The sequence below is a fragment of the Mesocricetus auratus genome, unplaced genomic scaffold (genome assembly GCF_017639785.1).
Source record: "Mesocricetus auratus isolate SY011 unplaced genomic scaffold, BCM_Maur_2.0 Super-Scaffold_100007, whole genome shotgun sequence".
Taxonomy (NCBI): domain Eukaryota; kingdom Metazoa; phylum Chordata; class Mammalia; order Rodentia; family Cricetidae; genus Mesocricetus; species Mesocricetus auratus.
Window position 1 is genome coordinate 39,535,456 of NW_024429191.1, and position 22,671 is coordinate 39,558,126.

Consider the following 22,671-nt stretch of genomic DNA (forward strand, 5'->3'; position numbering starts at 1 on the left):
GAGACCTATTCCAGAACCACGCCTCCCTCTCCTAGAAAGGCCTTTCCACTTTTCCCTGGCTTGCCTGAGCACAAACATCTACTACAAGTCTCTCCCAGCCTCTCCTGTGCTGCAGGATTCTCAACAATCACCTGGGAGATGGTTCAGGCTCCATAAAACCCTTGCCAGCCTCTGACTCACTTGTGGGCATGGGTGGGGGTGGGAGGAGGTGGACCCAGTACCTCCTCAACATCTTGGTTAAGGAGTTTCTACCACTGATGGGCTCTGAAGCAGGTCAGGCTGGACAATGGACTACCTGCTTTAGCTTCCATTTTGCTCCTGGGGCAGGAGCCACAGTTCTCAGGGTTCCGGCTTCTCCCCACTCAGGACCTCCTCTTGGCTATTCCAGCTGCTGAAGGGCCCTTCCTTGGCACCCATTATACTGCAGTGACCAATGCCAGGGCTCCAGTACCATCCAGTTTGAAATACTTTTTGCTTCCTCTCAGAGAAATTCTGGAGCTCTGCCCAAGGAAGCAGGGCCTAGAGCCAAGACTTTCTGTTCACAGCTCCCTTTATAAAGGCTCTGGGTCTGGGGGTGAAGAGGGGCAGCATTCAGTGACTCGAATTCCACTGAGAGCACTGATTCCACATTTCAGCAGCAGGATCAGATGAGGTCCCAGGATTTGGTGGCCACGTGGGACCATCTTCCTTCTGTGGACTACAGTCAGGGCCTGGCTGCCTGTTCACACTGAAGCTCGCCATTCTACTGAAGCCTTACACGGAGCAGCAGAATGTGGTTCACACCCAGGCCTATGTGACTCCTTGCTTGCATCCTGCTTGCACCACATGCTCTCTCTCCTTAGCAATGGCAGAAGGGCAGAGCCCTAGCACAACACTGCTGTTTTATAAGCAATTGCCCGAACCCCCCTCCCTCCCCATTTTAACAAGGTTCCACGGTATGGCACTGTAACAAATGAGAACTACAAAGACTGAGTAATTTTTTTCCAAATCTCATCCATTCTAAAATTTTAACTATTAGAAATTCTGTAAATTCAACTAAAAATAGTCTCCATAATTTCTCTAAAAATAAGGTTTAGTAAAATTACACTAGTTTATCAGGAAGTAATCCTCAGACAGGCAGTGTCTGGATTGAGACAGGAAGAGGCTTCTGGAAGACTTCCCTATCTAGCTGCTGCCTTCAGGGACCTCACTGATTGAGTATGAGCTGTGCTGGCTGGCACATCTCATGGACCCATGCTCACTTCCGTGGGTGGTCAGTGTCTATTCACGGATCAGTTGTGCTCCTTTGCTTTGGAACCTGTTTTCTGTCTTCCTGCCCAACCTACACGCTAACCTACTCTGCAGAGGGCCACTGAGTGTTCCCTGGTATGCCACTCCTCTGTGCTGCATATGTCAATGATATCCTCATCAATGATGACATTGTCTGCACAGGCTTCGGCTGACAAAACCCTAGGCCCATACCCGAGCCCTCAGTGCCACAGATCCCAGCTGTCTTCTACGCTCTGCTCAACCCTGGCTCACTGCTCAGCAAGACCACATACTACTGCAATGACCTCCAACCTGTCTACTCCAGAGACCAAGCCCTTCCATCTTTGTGTCCCCACACCTAGCACAGCACTTGGAAGTATAGGGCAGTTGACTGGCTCGCTTATGGCCTGGAAGCACACAAATACCTGTTCTGAATTGGCTGTGATGGGGCCAGTCACACTCAGAGCCGGGGCCTGCAGAGCGGAGTAGGAAGCTGGAGGAGGTGAGGAATGGGTGCCGGCACTTGTCCTGGGCTGCGACTGGGACCTGGGCATGGTGGCAGCTGGATCCATTTCTGGGACACTCTGGCATGACAACAACAGTATTTTTTGGTTCACTTGGGTGCCTAAGTGGCTTAGCCTGATACTGCCCCAAAAACAGGTGGTGCTTTCAGCTGGAATCCACAGAACCTCAGTCAGTCTCTCCATCAGGTCAGCATGGCCACCACTGTCTCTTTCTCTCCTCCCTCCTGCTTCTTTCTGTTCTCTGCCCCTGCCAGAGGATGTGCTGCAGACAAGCCACGTAACCCAAAAGGCCCCATGGAAAGCACTCTGGGAGCTCTCCAGGCACCGGCTGTCATTAAAGCCACCTCCGCATCGGAGTACTTGCTAAGTTTGCTAGTCATGAATCCTTACTTGATACCACAAGACTACACTGTGGCCTTTACAAGGAGACTAATATAAACAGCAATCGTGCCATTTACTGAATGTTCTTGTACAACAACACTGTTCCTTCTGTGCCATTAATGGAAGAACAAAACAGGTCATGTTTATACAACAAACATAGTAATCAGTTTAGAGGGATCATAACAAGAACAATGCTTTGGGAAATGTAGTTCTTGATGCCCTCTACCCACTTAGGTATCTCAGATATCCTCACCAACATTAGCACGTATTTACACCAATGTGTAACACACACTGCCATTCCTGAGGTCACCATGTGAGGATAGGTAGATGGAGAGCAGTAAGGCCATGTGACCTGTCCCTGGTGCCTCTTCAGACTGGGCTAGCCTGCCTCTGTCCCCCTGGGGTGGGAGCTGCCTCGTAACCAGTACAGGAGCTAACTTCCCAGAGGGACCAGGATTGGTACTGCCAGTATCATTTAATCCTGAGACACTGAAAGAGGTTCTTCAGGGTGCTTTAACACAGGCCTTTTCTGGGTTTTGAGTACCAAAGCTAACAGAATTCAAGAATGCTTGGACTGATGCCAACACCATGGCTTAAAATACATTTCTAGATCCTTATGATTGGGCTGGAATGTGTTCTTAGCATGCATGAGGCCCTGGGTTCTATCTCAGACACCATTCAAAAAGCAAAGAAATGATCCACTTGATATATAGACTGTACTATGCCTCTGCTGTAGACATCAACCCTCAACACTACAGGATATAAGGACAGATTCTCACACATGTTCTGCAGTCTTCTGTAAGGCAGGTGCTAATGACCCTTACAGGATGGCTCGGCCAAAGCAGCCATTTCCATGAAAACCACTGAACTGAACCCTCTATCATATTCCTCCATTGTCAGCGTGAAAGTGGGAGAGACACTGCTGCCACTTAATCACCAGTCACCCAGCTGTCTCCATCTGCATCCCCCTCGTTATGAAAAAGAAATGCCCTGGAGCTTTAAGAACACATGACAAGCTGAATAATGCAAAGCATCAGCAAAAGGCTGGTACAGTGCTTGGCTGTTCTGCAGGCAGTCTTTCTAGAAAATACTAGCTGGAAGCTTACCCGCTGGGGTGTGTGGATAGGAGACAAAGCATCCAAGTCTGCCATGGGAAATTCGACTCCCTTTCTCTTCAGTTCTTCATATATGTGTACAACGCCAGTGAGGTCAGGACTGCTCCTAAAGGCATCTGCCCACGCCTGGGAGGAGAGAGGAAGACCTGTCAGGAAGTGGAAGTGGTCCTTCCATGGGGTGGCAAGGCGCTGGAAAGTCAGCCCAACCCTCTCTGAGGCTAGTGCTGTCCTACGTGCCCACGCAAGGCACACTGGTAAATCCTATTCTGCTCCTCTCCTGCAATCATTGCTGCAGCACAGCTGTTGAAGCCCTGGCTTTCAATGGCGCCACTGAATGTGAACAAACACATAAAACTTAATTTGGCATGTACTTTCTTAGAGAAGCAGAAGAGAAATAACACCTAAGTACCTTGCGTACTCTATGATGCAAGTATTTGTCTCATCTCAATGAAATCAATTGACAGAGCTCTTGAACTGAAGGAAGTGGAAAGAGTCAGTTTTCAATGCCTAACACACTGAACAAGAAGAAAAGGAAAAATTGATGTGTGATGAGAAATCAGGGCTGAATCCAGTTTTCCTCAGCAGACCACTTAGTGCTAAAACTTTCCCAGCCCAGGCCTGTCACTAACAGGTGAGATGATTTCAGCCCAGGGGTTCAAGAGTCCATCAGGAGTCAGACTATGGCTGGGGCTACCCTATCTTCCAGGAGTCCTGTATCAATCTGGTGTTTTCTATTAAGTTGTGCAGCTGACAGTTTCAACACACATCTGCTCACACACAGAAATGAAATGGAAATTACCACTGGCAGATTCTTTTGAACGAAAAGAGTACAAAAAGGAACAATTGTGAACGGGTTACCATTTCTGGTGATGTATGAACTTCTTAATAATTAAAAAAAAAGCCTGTTCTCTGGAAGTTACTGAAGAATTAAACCCAGAAATTATGTGACAGGCTCTTTAGAAACAGGGTTCTCAGTGCCACCCACCCCTTTTCTACACACCTGTACCCAAAGGAGAAGAAGCTTCCTCCATTGCATCCAATGCATCTCACACTCTACCAACGACACTGTCAGCCTGGCATTCTCTCCTTGATGCCTTTATTTAATATGCATACTCACGGACTTTCCATCACCATGGCACCAGGACAGCCTATCTCTGCCAATCCTTTCTTCTGCATCTGAAGGTGCCTACAGAGGCTGTCAGCGAGAGCCACGCAGTCTCACTGCCTTGGACTGTCCTAGCCCTCTAGCGTCATGAAGTCCACTCCCACCAGCTGCTCTTGTTCCCCCTAACAAAACCCAGCTGAGTCTTGTGATTCTAGGCTTTCAGTTTAGAGAGCAAAGCTGAGAGTCTGGGGCTGGTGGTACAGCACTTGCCTAGTGCGCATCAGCCCCAGGTTCTATGCCCAGCCCTATAAAAAGGAATAATAAAAATAAATAAACTTTGGGGGTACATACCTGTAATCCAGTACTTGGGAGGCAGAGGCAGGTGGATCTCTGAGTTTGAGCCCAGCCTGGTCTACAGAGCAAGTTCTAGAATGGCCTACACAGAGAAACCCTGTCTCAAAAAAGCAAAAATAAAAATAAAAATAGAAATAAATACATAAAGAAACTTAAGGAGTCTAAAACTATACTCAGCCCACTGGGAGAAGTTGGTACCTTTTTTGATGCCACTTCCTGCCTCTGTTTTCACAGAGAAACAAATGGCTCTGGGGACCTCTTTGATCTTTCCTTGCTCCAACCCATACCCGAGTTTGAGATGATGAGGAAAAAGGTTACAGAACTATGCTGTCTCTCTAGAGAGACACTCTTCAGAACTCCTACCCTGATTCAGACACACTCAGGAGCTGTGTCTGCTCTAGGTGACTGGGGCATATCCTAAATTGGGACCATCAGGTTCTCCTTTTTCCAAGAGTTCAGCCCTGGACACAACAGGGAGCTGGGTCCTTCTCTTCGTGTAAGAAAATTGCCCTCTAAAAATATAAGCCTGATAGGTGGCTGGGACCGGGGACAAAGATAGTTTTATTCTGGAAGGTTATACAGTTGCTATGCTGGTGGTGTGCAGAGAGAAGATGTGAAGGTTTCCTGACCCTTTCTGTCACTTCCCAGGTTCAGTCACACCCTGGCCAGGGTGACCTGGGCTTCTGGGATGACCTGCTTTGTCAAGACAAACTCTCCTTGGTAGTGAGGACAGCAGAGTTGGCATTAATTTGTAGACAGGAAGTCTTGGTTAATAAACCTATCCTCACCTGCACAGTGCCAGCTCCTGTCTAGGACCCCTAGGCAGCCTGGGCCAGACTGCTGAAAACAAAGCATATGCTTACAACAGTGATCTCCCCTGAATGAGAGTCTGATGCCAACAGAGGGTAAACAGGGAGGAGGAGAAGGGACACATTTTAAAGGAACAGTTATCTGTGAGGACATGGAGATGGAAGAAATTATAGCTGTTATATGTTCCAGAATCTTCTAGAGACATGCTTGAGTAACTTCTCTCATCTCCCTGACCAGGTCAAGCATCTTTAAAGGTACACATGGGTGTTTTGCCCTTGTAGAGAGAAGGTACTAGGTCAACAGCTGTCAGGCTAAATTTAGTTGAGTTCTCACAGTTACTAAGCATCCTTATTTCCTACTTGGGAGAACAGAGGAGAGATGGTCATGGAGGCTGTCAGCAGACTAACATGACCATGATAAAGTAGGACCCTGCTGCAGGCTGAGCCAAGAATCCTCCTTAGGAGAGCTGAGGATAGCTTTGGGAGGTCTTGGTCACCCCGAACCCCTGAACTGAGATGCAGAGTCAGCAGAGAGGACAGAGGCAGGATAATTTCCACGAGACCCCCTTATCAGGAAGCAGGGTCCTAGGAGTAGTAACTCTGGCATTCTCTCAGGTTCTCTGTCACCAGTGCTGTTTAGCCAACGACATGGTGGCCACTTCACTAGAAGCCAAGATCTTTACGTAATTTCCTCTTTTCCTGTCTGTGGATTCAGAATTTGGAGTCTGAAAGAGGCAAAAAGGGGACTAACAGGAAGACAAAGGTCAATTTGTTCTTTAACTCTGTGTGCCAAACTGTAGACACAACCTCACTACTTTCTGTCCAAGGTTTCAAGCAGCAACTTTCAGAGCAAGGGATAAGCACTGATTTGAACTATGGGGCCTGGGATACGTCTGGGCAAAAGGAGGCTCTGTCCTCTTCTGCTCAGGCCTCCAGCATAGGCTTTCTGTTCTCAGAGGAAAAGTACCCAGGAAATTGCCAGAGGCCTTCATCTGAAGCAGTGTGGTCACATGCTTCTCAGTGACGTCACAGGTGCCACCAGGCATCTGACACTGTCAAAGAGCACAATCTCTCAGATCTTTCCAGACTCCCTCTCCATCCCAACCTTCTTCAGTAAAAAGAGGGCTTTTAATCTGTACACTTGGGAGGCACAGGCAGGTAGATCTCTGAGTTCAAGGCCAGTCTGGTCTACAGAGTTCTGAGACAGTCAGGGCTACACAGAGAAACCTTGTTTCAAAACAAAACAACAAACAAACAAACACAAACAAGAAGGAAGGGAGAAAGGGAGGGTGTTTAGAGTTCAGTGTTGGCATATGGAGAGGGGCAAACATGAGCAGCTTGAGGATATTGTATCAGGATAACCTCATATCTGTCCCTCACAATAGTATTAGGGAGCCTAAGGGGTGGCACAGGTGGGGGCAGTCTTTCGGTCTTCTCAATAGGTGGGACTTAGAGAAAGGAAGGTGAGTATTAAGAACAGCTAAGCCAGTGGAGAGAAGGTTGGGGCGGTAGAGTCTACCGTGGTAAGGTGCAGGGCAGGAGCATTGGCAAGCTGCTAACAGGCTTTCCTGCTCTCCATGTGTCTTTCCTCACCCCATCCGGAGGGGCAGATGCTTCTGGTGAAGGGAGTACATCAAGCCCCCAGACCTGGGTTAGGTAGATAAGCCAAAAATCATGCTGCCCACCTACGGTTCACACAAGGATCATGGGAACATGGAAGATGGTCTTGCTTGGGTGTCCTCAGACATCCAGAGACCATGGCCTGAGGGAGGGTTTCTGTTTCAGTTCCTGCCCTGACTTCTCTCAGGTGAGTGACAGTGACATGGACGTGCAAGTCAGATGAACCCTTCCCTCCCTAGATTAGTGTTTCATCATAACAACAGAAAGCGAACTAGAATATGGAGTGTCTATGAATGGCTAGAGGTCAATAAATGTTAATTCCACTGGGTGAGAATACAATGACCACCACCACAATTTTGAGCCAAATTTGACGCAAGCATTATTTAATTACTGGCCAAGATGATGGACACTAGACCGGTCCATACCCGGGATTCCCAGAGAATGGCCGAGAAGTATGTTAGTTGGGGGCTTACGAAGGCAAACGCCACAAGGCTATGTACTTCCTGTCTTCACCCAATGGGGGCAAGCACACACCCTGACACACTTCCATCTACGCATCTCCCACCTGCATGGGGTCAAACACATCCTGTGCAGTTGGGGCAACCATGCTTGTTTATAGAAGCAAAAACACATGGCTGTTATCTTACATGAACAACAGCCCCCAACATTCCAGGAAGTTATCTGTCCTTGGGCACGTGGGGCTTACAGGTTAGAGGCATTTTGTTTACTAGCTCTCTTAAGCCCAGTCACTTAAACTTAAAGCATAACTTTAACTCTCACATAGGACAGGAGACAGAATGGGGTACAGGAGAAAGGCATCAACTGGAGCACACATGCACATGTGTGCGTCTTTCAGAGATGGACCCCAGGATGCCAAGCAAGTGCTCTACACTAAGCTGCACCAAACTAGTGGATTTTGTTCTCAGTTGGCCCAGGGGGCTGCTGATAGCAAACATAGGCTATTGGAAATGCCATTTCTATAGCCAATTCTAGGCCAACCATGCCTGTGAGTCCAGTGCAAGGTTGGGAGATGGTACGCTGGGGCAGATGGACATAAGAGAACAAGTTCTCTCACCTACTCCACTATAGGCTCGAGAGACTTCTGAACCCCACCCCCACCCCACCCCCGTACGCGGTATAGCTGTACTGTGCTTCAGTCTTTGAGGTAAATAAGAGGCAGCTAGTTCAGGCTGGCAGCTGAGAATGGACCCATAGGTGTGTCCCTGTGTTGTTGTGCCTCTCCCCCAGCCTGAAGCATGCTTCATAGGCAGAAAACTGGTAGAGCTTATCTGTATCTCTCTTTACTTCAGAGCTTTTAATTCCGTGGGATTTTCTGGAATGGAATACTTAGGGTTAGTTAGGCCCACTCCATTATTCCCAATATTCAAAGGCCAGCTCAAGTCATTCCTAGCTAGGCCTTGGCTCCAGCTGACTGCAAACCTCAGTCTCTCTAACTTGCTGTCTCCCTGAAGACATGGCCAGGACTAGCCTGGCCCACTTCCCAAGCACATGGGCTCTAGCGAGCATTAAGGAAGGGTTTGGATTGTACTGGCCACCTGTGCTATTAGAAGCACCACTTTCCAGTCCAGTAGGATGCACCTTTCAACCCACTGCCTACTCTTAGTTGTCAAGAAAAACAGTGACTGTCACCTCTCTATTCTATTATTTTTCTTTTTCTGAGACAGGGTGCCACTATGCAGCACTGACTATCCTGAAACTCTATGTAGACTAGGTTGGTCTCAAACATATAGAGATCTGCCTGCCTCTGCCTCCTGGGTGATAGGATTAAAGACATGTGCTACCATGCCTGGAACTATCCCATTTATTTCAGGGAGAAATAGAACCCACAGCCTAATGTGTGCTAGGAAGTGCTCGACCAATTAGCTACACACCCAACCTTACATTCGTAAATGTTGAGAGCAACACATTCTCCCCCAGAGGGACTTATCATTGTCTGGGAAGCTGGTTCAGTTTTACTGTTGTTACTGTTTTGACACAGGGTTTCATGTAGAGCTCAGCTAACCTCAAACACACTATGTAGCCAAGGCTGATCCTGAAAGCCTTATCCTCTCAATTCCACCTTCCAGCTGAGATTACAGGTGTGTACAACACTTGGCTTGCTGTCCAGTTTTTAAAAGGATAGTTAATTGTTCCTAGTATCTACAAGGGATTGGTTCCAGGATCTGTTAGGATATCAAAGGCTTTGGATATACTGGTCTCTGTATGAGCTAGCTCAGTGTTTGTACACAGCATATGCATATACTCTTGCATGTTTTAAATAATCTCTAGACTTTTAATTAGGGGTTTATTCATACCACCAATAAAGTGTCAATGTTATGGGGATAGCTTAAGGAATAATGACAAGAGAAAGACCTGTGCATGCTTGGTATAGTACAGAAGCTATTTTTTTCTTCCAATGAAGGCTGGCTGAGATCAGTTAACCATGAACATGGGAGTCATCTATATAGTCAACAGACATATAAGATGATCTTTTTCCAAGTGGTTAAAGATGACATGGTAAAATACTTTCCCAGGCTCATTAGATAGGCTGCGATGGTGAGGTGTGAAACAGCTAGAAGTCCTGGTACCTCCTGACCCAGAACTTTCTGTCACGACTTGAAGTGAAATTGCCAGAGCTGCATACTCATTATATACCTAAAAAAACAAACGCATATGCTCCCCAAAGACATACACTGCAGGCTCATGGCAGCAACTCCAAACATAGAGCGGCCATGTACCTTAGGAAGGTTAACAAACTATTCCATACTCGCACCATTGGACCTTAGGTTAGTGTGCCCCTGTGCTACATGTCCAAGAGCAGGAAGGCAGAAACCCAGCCTCTGTTTTATAGGGAAGGTGGATGCCCAGCAGCTTTTGCACCAGCCCAAGGTTAGAAATAATGCAGTAGTACGAACTGGAGTTAGAGAAGTAGTGACCTAATGGGAAAGCTGCAAGGCATCCCTGGGGGCAGAGAACTGTGGGACCAGCCAGGGAAGCAGGCTCTGGCTGCCCCCAGCAGATCACACAAAGTTAGCTGTGTTTACACTGGAGCCTGGCCAGGCCTCAGGATGAGCAAGCTCTCACTGAACATGTCTCCGTCCAGTTCTGTAGCCAGTGTGGACTTTGTACAGACCGGACCTCAAGTAAAGAGTTTAAGCTGGGGTATCCTGTCTTTTGTAAGAAAAAGTTACCCCTTATTTCTCTGGAAGACTCTAGTTCCGGGAGAGGCCATGGGAGTGGACGTGGAACTGGGGACTATACTGCAGGTCTGAGGGAGGAGATGCAGAACAACAGCACAGAGGCCACTCTCAAGGAAGTATGAGAGGTGACTCTGTCACCCAGACCACTGCCCTTTCTCTCAGCCTCAGTGAGGTACATTTAGCCACTAATCTAAAAAACAAAACAAAAACAAAAACAAAAAACCCAAACTACTCAATACTGACTAACAACTGGTCTAGACTCTTGGGACACAGAATTCCAGGGCTCTTAAGGAACCAACGGAGTGGAACAGAAAAGATAACAAGCTGCACTTGAAGATCACAAGAGGACATGAGCAAGAGAGCAGACGTGAGCTTCAGGATGGGAGCCGGGAGCCAGGGCACAGCTGAACAACTAGGAGGAGCCAGTGCTCTAGGAGATGGGAAAACTCTCTAGACAGAGACACAACCTCTCCAGCCTCATATACAATGACCCTACAGCCCCAGAGCCCATGTCCTGGCTACTCTGTGCTTGTCTGTCAGACCTTTAAGCTAGGCTATGTGCCACTGCCCCTGCTGGAGTCATGCTCCCATTCTGACTTGGTCTCCCTCTCCTCCTGGCTCTTGCAGGCATGCATAGTCATCCATATTGGATACACTTATGGATTCAGATGCCATGCCAGTAGGGTGCTTTGTCTAAAATCTGTGTATGACTCAGAACAGAAACTTTCAATGGCTCCCCTATTACCTCTAGGGACCAAACCCAAAGCCCTCAGTACACAAAACCCACAAGCCTTACCCATCCTTTGCCCTCACTTCCTGTCTATCTACCCCCCTTAAGCACAGCCATGGACATTCTAAACTACACCCTGCTCTTCAAAGACAATACTCAAAATACGCTCACATATTCACCTCATCCCTCAATTCCACAATTCTTGAAGCTTAATCTGGTGACTCCTTTCCAACAAACAGAATGACAGAAAATGTGATGTGTGACTTCTTTGTGTTGGGAAACACAGGTCTCTTGTCACATCCTCAAGAAACTAAAGCTTCCCACCACCAGCCATGTCGGGGCACCATCTTGGAAATGGAATGCTCAGTTCCAGTAATGCCTTTGGAGGGTACATTTATAATCTCCCAATCAGACTGCGCCTGAATGTCTGCTCTACAGAAACCAGAGAAAAGGTAACATTCTTGCCATAAGCTGCTATTCTTGGGCTGATATGTTACAGAGTATATAATGGGTATATATCACAAGTATGGATAACTGTTTTCTGATGCTTCTGGGCCTTTGTACAGCTATGTCCTTCCTGAGATGCTTCCTATCCATCAAACTCCCAGCCCCCCTCTCACTTTTCAGGGTTCAACAGAAATGTCACCTCTTCAGTGAAACATCCCTTAACATCATTTTCACTCCAGAGTTGGCTCTTGCTGTGTCTTCGGTCACCTGGTACATGACTCTAACATGGCTCTTCCTAGTCTATACTTACCTCCATTATATCCAATTATTTCAGAGCCTGTTGAAACCCCCTCTACTGCCTACTTGTCTGGGCAACAGAAAGCTGGACACCCAGAAGCTTCCTGGAGGCTCTGTCAACTGGCAAGAGAGTCACTGTTTAGGATTTCCAGTGAGGTGAGTAAAAAGAAAATAAGTATTTTGTAACAAATATTTAACCCCCCAATCTGTATCTTTCCCTCCAAAATAATGGGAAAGCATGAGCATGTGTCACAATCTCCATCTTACAGACCCAACAAACTGGGTGAGGGAAGCTAGCTCACCTGAATTAGAGCAAGCACTTTGTCCTGGACGATGGTGGGAGGGTTATTCTTGGGAGAGATAATTTTGACCAGAACGCTGTCGATGAAGTCTCGGTTGGCCACGAGGAGGTGAAAGCGGTGACCACAGTTCTTCACACAAGTCTCCAGCACCTGAAGTTGTGGGGGATTGGGGAAGAGGTCACCACACCAGGAATGGGGTAGGGTAGCTGAGTTCCTCACCCTCAGTCATGCTTCCAGATCATCTTCCTGTTGTTACATCTCCTCTAAGACAACCCTCGCACATGCCCACACTAATCCAGTCATCCCAGTTCCTTGAGAACGACAGTCTTATGCTGACTGAAAGTTCCTGTCCCTGCATAGTATTCAGGCAATTAGTTGGTAACTGAAACATGGGTTTTGCATGAAAAGGATACTGGTCTTCTAATGGCATTATGACTGAGAAGTTCCTGAAAATTAACATTTTAATTATTCTCTCTAGGCCTGGGTGTGAGGCCAAGGAGACACAGGCTCTGTCATAAGAGGAAGCTGCTGGGAGAGCTCGAATTGCTGGCCCTTGTGCGTGAGGAAGCAAATATACATCCCTGACATACCCGTTCTGCAAATAAAATCAGAATTGACAATGGATTGCAACCCTTGACAAATGTAGACCTCAGCTGCAAGTCAGTTTTAAGTTCCATCCTTCTTCAGTGAGACCCTGCTCACTCCTCTCTTATCTGGGATGGTCCATAGGCCTCAGGTGCTTTGAAAGGATGGCTGGTAGAGTCTGATCAGGTGGCAGTGGGAGTTAGACTTAGCTTTGCTACTTCCTTCCTGATGGTCCGGCACAAGTTTCACTCAGTCTCTTTGGCCTCATCTGGAAAGTGGAAGCAATGAGCTCTCCCTTGATGGGCAGATTAGGGAGGACATATTTTAACTGCTTCAGCATCCTGCACAGGATAGGCAACCACTAGGCTCCCTACGTGGTTCCTACCAAAGGCTTTTGCCTTGACAATGTGCAGACAAAAAGGTTCACAATTATACACTTCATGCCAGCTATATACCGAGTACAGTGAAATCTCTCCATATTATATCATTCTACTCTCACAGCTATGATGGTCTCTTCAAGTACACCTTTTAATCTATTTTTCAAAGTTAAGAGACTTAGGAAGGAAAAGCTGACCCAGAGGCAGGATGGAAACTCTTTTTTCCTTCTTTTTCAAGGCTAGAGATTGAACACAGTGCCTTGTACATGGTAGGCAAGCACTCTACCACAAAGCTACATCCCCAGCCCCAAGACAGGAACATGATTCACTTTCTCAGCAGCCCTGACCTCCTGACTCACCTGAGGACACCAAGTCATCCCTCCTTTGAGATCTCTTCCAAGCGGCCACCCCAGCTGTGAGGCCCTCAGAAACAAGAATTGTGTTCTGGATTATCTGTCCTCCCTTGTACCTTGAGCCAACTCTGGAAGAAGGCATCAAGCCATTCTGAGATGTTAAGGCTGAAGCTCTGCAGTGTCGTGGAACTGCACCTAGGAGATCCAGTGGCTCTGCAACCCCCCAAGTCACCCTTTCCTTCTTTTTCTTGCTATATTTCTGGAGACTCGTGTTCTATTGGTACACCCAGTGTTGTAAACTCACAATCTTTGGGGATTCTGCACAACTGCTATCTATTTTTAATCTCGTGTGTTTTGCCTGCTTGTACGTCTGTGCACCAAGTATGTGCAGTGCCCATGGGGATCAGAAAAAGACACTGTATTCTCTGAGGTTGGAGTTACAGATGGTTGTGAGCCATTATGTGGGTGCTGTGGACCAAATCCAGGTCCTCTCCAAGAACAGCTAGTGCTCTTAACTGCTGAGTCATCTCTCCAGCAACCACAAATTTTATTCAGCTAAGGGGAATTTCCCTTGCTTCATCTCTGATTGTGTTTGATTCTGGGTGACCATGAGGTAAAAGCTCTCACTCTCTGGGACCCACAAGGACAACCAAGAGGAACCAGAGATGTTCTTTCTGTCCCCAGACATGTTGCAAGGTACCTTTTACTCTAGGATTCTCTACTGATTCTCTGAACTCTGGCAATGGCTGCTAGGCTGCTGAGCCCTTCTTTCCTTAGGGGCAAGTGAGGATCAGCAGAGTGGGAGGCTCAGAAAACTAGCTTGGGTGGAAATACTGAAAAGCAGAGGGACAGGCTGAGGCTCTGGGCTCTGGTTCTGTTTCTACGGAGACCATGGACAGAACACTCTTCTGTCCTTCAGTTCTCCCCTACAGCAGACCTTAAGGTCAGTATGTCCTGTCCCAGCCTCAGAAAATAGAAAATACCCTGTATACACGTGCCTGCAGAGGCCCAAAGCCTGTATATGTAGGAGGCACAGGAATTCCTCTCTGTCAAGGCCACTTCAGGCTACCCTTCCAAAAAGGCTCCTGGTAAACCTGACTTTGTGGGTTTTCGGGAATGAAACACACTGGCAACTTTCTGAGATACAGCCAAAACCGGTGAAATAAACAAAGGGGGCCTCCAAGCAATGAGAAGCAGATGTTGGAAACACACATTTGAAGGCTCAAGCAGAGAGGGCCTTGGGATCTCTAGCTCCACTGGATAAATACTAACAGCCTAGGCAAGGGACAGATGTGCAGGTGGGAAACGGCCACAAGGAAGGAACAGGGCTGACAGCAACTAACAAGTGAAGCCATCATGGGAAACATAAAACCATGCCAAATGTGCCAGGCAGGGACTTAGGTACAAGGCCAACAGCTCAGCGTGTCCACAGGCCTCCTCCCAAGGGGTTTACAGAAAAAATCTGGCCATCAGGAAGGCCAAATGATAGCTGCCAAGCAATGTGTAGGGAGGCAAGGAAACAGTCACTTTAATAAGCTTCCCACCAGCCAGGCACTTAGGAGGCAGAGACAGGTGGATCTCTGTGAGTTTGAGACCAGCCTGGCCTACAAAACAATTTCTAGGACAGTCAGAGCTGTCTTGAAACCTGTGAAACCCTGTCTTAAAAAAACCAAAAACAAAACAAAACAAAAAAGATTCCTACCTACAATGGTTACCATGAAACCATTACAAAGTGGGACAAATGCCAGAGCTGGCTCCCCAGTGATGCATGTCACTAAAAATGATGATTTGTGCTCCATTCTGGGATCCATCAATATTGAGGTTTAAAAAAAAGAAAATTAAAGCTTTCATGTATTTCTCAACTGACATTTTCTTCTTTGTATGTAAACCTTAACCTTGGTTGAAAGAGCTTTCCTATTATGTTTTGGACCCTATTTTGGGGGGTGGGGAGATCACAACAGCTCTTCTGCTTTACAAGGAATTATGACAGTTTGGGATAAATAACCCACTTTCCCCACCTACAGAAGTTGACATGGTGACTTGTTACAGTTTCTAATAAAAAGTCACTGTGGCCCAGATTTTAAGGCATCTGAGAAATTGTTAGCTTTCAAGACAGAAATAGAACCTGAAATACCCTTTTTAGTTCTCTGTATCCTAAGGAAGGGCACAATTCTTATCTGTTTGCCCTGAAAGGAGTTAGTAGGCTGACTTTTTCAAGACCCTTTTATTATTTTCATTTTTATCCCAAACAAAAGACCATTCTATGAAGGCACACCACAGCTTGGTGCTTCACTAGGTGCAAAGGTAAAACTCAAAGGCTTCTCAGAGACCAGTCTCCTCAACTGTGAGAAGAGTAATAAGCCTGTTATAGAAGGTGGTTGTAAACATCTCATCAACATTCTAAAAGCTCAATCCCGGGCAGGTGCTGGACAGATAAGGGTGAACATCTATACAATGGGAAACTGACTCCCAGCATCTCAAATAGGCTGATAGTGAAAATGAGACCTGGCTTGGCCTCTGGCTATTCTAACATCATCCACATCTTACCTTCTCCTGGTATGCATCAAGCCCATTTACACTCACCTCCTACATCAGAGGTGGGCAGGGGACCCAAGGGTGCCTTGGAAGATGCTGCTGAACCATGATAACGCAGGCTACATGCTGGAAGCCCATTTGAGTGGGGGGAGGGAGGTCCTAGGAAGAGTAAAATCTGTGTGTATGTGTCCTAAGCTTTCCCCCCAGGAAACAATGCTCACCGTCAGGGCCAACATCACTTCTCTGTAGTTCCGGTTCCCGCTGAGCCGCTTCTTTAGTGCTCGAATGGCATCTTTTGGCCTAGGGAAAAGGACAGAAATACTGTGATCCTTACAAGCCTCAAGGGGCACTGGCCCAATACAAACCAGCGCAGGTATCAAGGTTGCTCCCTGCAGCATGTTTGTAAATGGAAAAGACTGGAGAAAAACAAATGTCTACAAAAAGCAAACAGGGCTAATTACATCGCAGCTTTTATGCAGCTGCAAAATAGAATAAAGAAACGTCTTGTACATTTTTACGAACCAAACTCAAAAGACATATGCATAAGAATAAATAGAATCAAGGATGAAATCATATGATCGTCTCAATAGATGAAAAAAAAAGCCTTTGACAAAATTCAACATCTTTTCATGAAAAAAGCAGGAACAGAGGGATCATATCTCAACAAAATAAAGGCTACATATATGATAAATCTACACACAACATCATACTGAGCAGGGAAAACCAGGAAGTAATTTTTCTAAAATCAGTATTGAGACAAAGATATCTACACTCTCTGGACTCACTCAGTATAGTACTTGGATGCTCAAAAAGAAACAAACTAGATACAAATAGGGAAGGAATAAATCAGATTGTCTTCTTTGTAGTTGATATAATCTCATATATAAAATCCTGGGCCAGGCATTATGGTGCATACTTTTAATCTCAGCACTTGGGAAGCAGAGGCAGGTGAATCTCTGTGACTTGAAAGCCAGCCCAGTCTACATAATGAGTTCTAAGCCAGCTAGGAATGCATAGTAAGACCCTGTCTCAAAAAAAACCAAAAAAAAAAAAAAAAAAAGACCCTGAAGACTGCCAGAAAACTCTTAGATCTGATAACACTTTTAGTAAAGTATTAGCTACAAAATAAATTCAATGTAATCCCAATAAAATTTCCAATAATATTCTTTGCAGAAACAGGAAAAATGATCTTAATAGGCCCTGGGTAGCCAAAGCAATCCTGAGGGAAGAAAAAAAAAAAAACAAAAAATGCCAGAGGTATCAGAATTGCTATATCCAGATAACACTGCAGAGCCTTAGCAACAAGAGCAGCACTGTACTTGCCCAGACACAGACTGATGGAATACTGCGTTCCTGGCAGAAGCCCACAAAACACACCACCTGATTCTCTTTATTTTCTCTCAAGACAGGGTTTCTCTGTGTAGCCCCAGCTGTTCTGGAACTCACTCTGTAGACCAGACTGGTCTCACATTCACAGATCTGCCTGCCTCTGCCTCCTGAATGCTGGGATAAAAGGAGTGCTCCATCACATCTGGCTAGCCACCTGATTTTTGACAAAGGTGCCAAAAACACACACTAGAACTAAACCAGTATTTTCAATAAACAGGCTGGAGAGACTGGATAACCACACTCAATCTTTATCTATCACCCTGCACAAAAATCAGTTCAAAATAGATCAAAGATCTTAAAGTAAGCCCTAAGATGATGAAAGCTTAGGGGACACACTTGAAGAGGCAGTCACAGGCAAGGAGTCTTAATAATTACAAGTATTTATGAATGAGATTGTATGAAATTTAACATTTCAGCACAGAAAATGAAACAATAATCAGTGAAGAAACAGCCTGTAGAATGGGAGAAAATCTTTGCCAACTATACATCTTATAGGGAATTCATCTAGAATATACAAATAAAAATAATTAGACACCGAAGGGCCAACTCATCCAAATGACCTGAACAGATAGTTCTTAAAAAGAAAAACTAAGCCATGAGGTTGTAACATACACCTTTAATACCAGCACTTGGGAGGCAGAGGCAGGCGGGTCTCTGTGAGTTCAAGGCCAGCCTGGTCTACAAAGCTACACAGACAAACCCTGTCTTGAAAAACCAGAATAAGAAAAAAAAAAAGAAAGAAAGAAAGAAAAAAAAACTATGAGCAACCAATAATTACAGGTTAGCTGCAAGTGAAACAAATTAAATGACATTGGGATTCCATGTCACCTCAGTCAGATTAATTACTGCTAAGAAAGTAAACAGGACGGATGAGATAGTTCCATGTGTAAATGCACTTGCTGTGCACACTCACAAGTTAAGTTCAAATCCTGGAACCCACATAAAGGAGTGAGGAGAGAGCATACCCCACAAAGCTGTCCTCTGACTTCCACAGGCTCACTGTGGGATGTGTGTGTGATGCACATACACCATCCTAGTAAAAAATACAACTCAAAATTAAAAGAACAAAAAATGCTAGAAATGTTGGTAGGAGTGTAAATTAGTCTACTATGGAGTCAGTAGTTCTTTACAAACAGAAACCAGAACTTCCATATGACCCAGTCCTTTGACATCAAGTGGGCTCCAGCCGCCAAAGGACATGTGGCTAGCCTTGGTCTTCCCTTGGGCAAATGTTTGGAAGTCAGGGGCTCTCACTCCTGTGGTTCTAATACATGTTCTGTCTCACACACAAATGTCCTGTCAAACATGCATGAAGAAGTCAAGGCAGAGGAGGATGGACATTCTGCTAATCAGCCTCAGATAGAGAGGAAGTCACAGACTTCTGGAGAGAGCTTTAAAAAATGACTCAAACTGGAGTTAAAGAGAAGCTCCATTGTTAACAACATGCACCGTTCTTGCAGAGGACTAGGGTACAGTTACCAGTATCTACATCATCTGATTACCACTTGTAACTCTAGCTCTAGAAGATCTAGGTATATGACACTTATATGCCATACCCACACAGAGATACATATACATACACATAATGAAAAAAATTTAGACTCCAACCTCTTATTTTCTAACCCTACCTTGAAACACAGTTGGTCTGCTTGAATTCTTGGCTGTCAAAGGGCTGAGGAGATAGGACCAGGCCCTAAACCAGGGGTTCTACAGTAAACTGGCTGGTTTTGTGTGTCAACTTGACACAAGCTAGAGTCATCAGAGAGGAAATGCCTCCATAAGATCTGGCTGTAAACTGGGCAGTAGTGGCATGCACCTTTAATCCCAGCACGTGGGAGGCAGAGACAGGCAGATCTCTGTGAGTTCGAGGTCAGTCTGGTCTACAAAGGGAGTTCTAGGGCAGCCAGAGCTACACAAAGAACTCTGTCTTGAAAAACCAACCAACCAAACAAACAAAAAGCAGGTTGAGCAAGCCATGGGAAACAAACCAGACCTAAGCAGCACCTCCTCATCTGCATCAGCTTTTGCCTCCAGGATGCAGTCCTGTTTGAGTTCCTGTCCTGACTTCCTTTGGTGATGAACAGCGATGCAGAAGTATAAGCCAAATAAGCCCTTTCCTCTCCAACTTGCTTTTTGGTCATGGTGTTTTGTTGCAGCAATAGAACCCCTAACAAAAACTACAATATGGACAATTCCCAACAGGGATGCAGATTTTATAAATGCAGCATTTGAGCAGCTACCTGCTTGGAAAGTAGGCCACCTAACGGTTAGAGAAGACTGGCTTCCTCTCTGCAGGCTCTGCAGCTCTCTACATACTCTCCTTCATCTCTTCTTGGGTTTCCATGGTGAGAAAAACAGGCACTACTCTGGAGGAGGGTGTGCTTCTGGCTGACAGTGTGTCCGCACTCCCAGATTACCGGTGCAGGGCAATCAGATAGTAGGCAGGTTCTGGTTACATTTAAGCTGAAAATCCCTTCCCAAGAGCTACGCTTGAGGAAGTGCTACCTGAGAACAAAAGAGAAGCATTTCTTTCTGCTGATCTGAGGGGGAAGTATCAGAGGAGAGCATCACCGGCATGTTAGAGGAACCACAAAATTTAAAGGTGCTATCAAAGGCTGAAGGAACAACTGCTGAGTCAAGGGCCACAATCAGGTAGGCCGGCAGGATCAAGGGAAACATGAGCCCCAGGAGCTCTCAGTAGAAAGGGGGGGCCCATGAGGGCAGTCCCAAGGGCCTCAAGTCTAGTCTCTGGCTGCCCATGCTCCTATCAGACTCCTGCAAGCCCTTCTTTTCAGTAGTGGGGAGCTCTTTAGTGGCTCTCAAACAGCTGCGAATTATGTCTCCAGCTACAGCTTCTTCTCCCAAACACGCCCTCAGCCACCATTCTCTCTACGGCATTTACTGGATCTCCCATGTTATTCTACCTTAGAGGCTGCAGCAGAAGGACTCAGTCAGTGAGTTAGGGGATAGTCAAAAATGGTTGTGAAATGATCCAGATCATTGGATCCTCATCAGAGTCGGCCTATCTGACTGCTCTACACTACACCCACTATATAGGAATTATTCACTCCCTAATTTTCACTATAACTCTGTAAGATGGGCACTGCTGGCAAATCATTTTTACATGTGATGAAACAGGGACAGGGAGATGGAACACACTCAGGGTTGTATAAGAGAGTGGTGACATAAGCTTCTAGCCCAGGTAGATGGTGCCAGGCTCCACACCCCTTTATCCACACTACCATGCTACCTGCGCACCTGATACATTCACTGCTTTCCCTATCACCCACCTGCCTCAACTTGCTAAAATCCCAGTACACTGCAAGAGTCTACTGAAGTGTCATCACCTTCAAAAGGCTTTGCTTCAGATGGCCCCCAGGCTGTCTGGGAATCACTGCACATGCTGTCTCTGCAGCTACATGCAGCTCTTCTTGCTCTGTTTCTGTCTCAGTCTTTGTCATGCTGTGTTATGATTATATTTACATGCTTGCATTCCTCATCAGACTGCCTTAGGGATTTCATTAATTCTTTACACACTTTAAAATATTTATTAAGAGCTGGTTATGAGCTGAGATGTGGCTCAACTGGTAGAGTGCTTGCCTAGCATACACGAAGCCCTGGGTCTGATCCCTAGCACTGCATAAACTAGGTGTGATGACCAACACCTGTAATCCCAACACTCAGGAGGTAATGCAGGAGGATCAGAAACTAAAGGTCTATATAGCCTCAGATACATGAGGCCTGCCATACACACACACACACACACACACACACACACACACACACACACACACACACAGAGAGACAGAGAGAGATTATGTGTAAACTGTGTTGTTTGAGAGATAAAATAGTGAGTGTAATAGATGGAATCCCTGTCCTCATGAAGTGTACAGACTAGTAGGTTGTGGAGCAACACAGACACCAAAAAACATCACAGAGTACAATACCACATACGATGACAAGTCAAGAGGGAAGGGTCAGAGGAGTGAAATTTATGTTGAGATCCAATAACTGACGGGATCCACTTAGTGACAGGGAGACTGGCTGGAGAAACATGAGGAACAACATTGAGAAACCTCCAGCCAGGATCAGGTAGTAGAGGGAGCTTGGGTGTGTTTTGTTTTCTCTTTCCCCGTGTGGAAGAGATTTCAGCAGACATGTTACAATAAAGGCAAGCACAGAAACTCTTCAAAATTCACCACACTGTCATTCCAACACACATGAAATGAACAAGAGGCTAGACTACTGCAAAACACACAACCAGGTCTTCTGTGAGCCGTGACAGAAAGTGGGTCCCCGGTCTCTCGCTGTGACAGGGATTTCAGGTTTTGGAAGGAAGAAGATCCCAGGGTTCTTGGACTTTCTGCCCTTAGTGCAGGTCAGATATTTGACTAGGGACAGAAATGTGAGGCTGAAGGGTCTGAAGAAAGGCTGCAGAGGTGTGTGATAAAGGGTTTTATGCTAAAACTTTAAGAACGCTCTGGAAGGCTTGCTAGGGAGCAAGCCACTTGCTGGACCCTGCATCAGGAAGTGCAGGGGAGGTAGAAGGAAGAAGCTAATGCATTTTGCAGGGTAGAGTTCAGAAGAGAATGAGCCATCCCCAGCCTGCTTCCCAGTGTCCCATTCACCATGTGACCCAGGTCACCTGATCCCTTTCTGTGCTACCCTGCGTGCAAGTCACAATTCTCTTCCTCCCAGTCCAGAAGCCCAGCTCAAAGCTGGCCCCTTTAGAAGGCATCTATGGCACTTCTCCCTTGGAGATGGCCATCCTGGGCACAGGCCAGGCCATAGCCCCCAGGCCATGGACGAGCACTAGTGGGTGGGTCCCACATTCTTGGGAGCTCAGATCTAGATCTGTCCTCTGCCTGCTCCACGTCAGCACTAGCAGCTCCTTCCTTCTGTTTTGCGGGTCCCAAACCTCGATGTTATCCTTGACATTTTGCTCATATCCCATATCAGCAAATTCTAATTAGTTTTACATTATGAATCTCCCCAGAATCTAATGATGCCTCCCTCATCCTTACCACCATTCCAGTCCAGCTTACCATCAATCCACAACAGGATGTCTCTAATAAACCCCTACTGTCTTTGTCCTGCCCAGGGGAGCACAATCTGAACAAAGGGTGGCCATTCAAAATTAAAGCCAGACGGTGCCACCTCTCTGCCCTGGCCCCACCCCCACCCCCACAGTGCTCAGCCCACCTGATCAGCTTATGTGGTTTGTCTTGTTCAGTTTGCCTCCCTGCTCCAGTCTGGCAGCTCCCAATGGGAGGAACTGTGTCTTGCTTACTGTTGTACCC

At 46.3% G+C, this 22,671-nt stretch overlaps 1 protein-coding gene across 9 annotated transcripts in view; it reads right to left on the reverse strand.

Moving 5' to 3' along the window:
* The window catches only part of Tom1l2 (target of myb1 like 2 membrane trafficking protein), a 119,454-nt gene that overhangs the window by 31,304 nt on the left and 65,479 nt on the right, over window positions 1–22,671 (reverse strand). For 8 of the 9 annotated variants that reach the window (XM_013111629.3, XM_005067677.4, XM_013111630.3 and 5 more), the window contains 4 exons: window positions 16,204–16,282; window positions 12,133–12,282; window positions 3,260–3,394; window positions 1,674–1,832 (listed from right to left, as the gene is read on the reverse strand). In XM_013111629.3, coding sequence (XP_012967083.1) covers window positions 1,674–1,832; window positions 3,260–3,394; window positions 12,133–12,282; window positions 16,204–16,282 — 523 coding nt within the window. The remainder of the gene's footprint in view (window positions 1–1,673; window positions 1,833–3,259; window positions 3,395–12,132; window positions 12,283–16,203; window positions 16,283–22,671) is intronic. The other variant, XM_013111633.3, reaches the window with a different exon arrangement.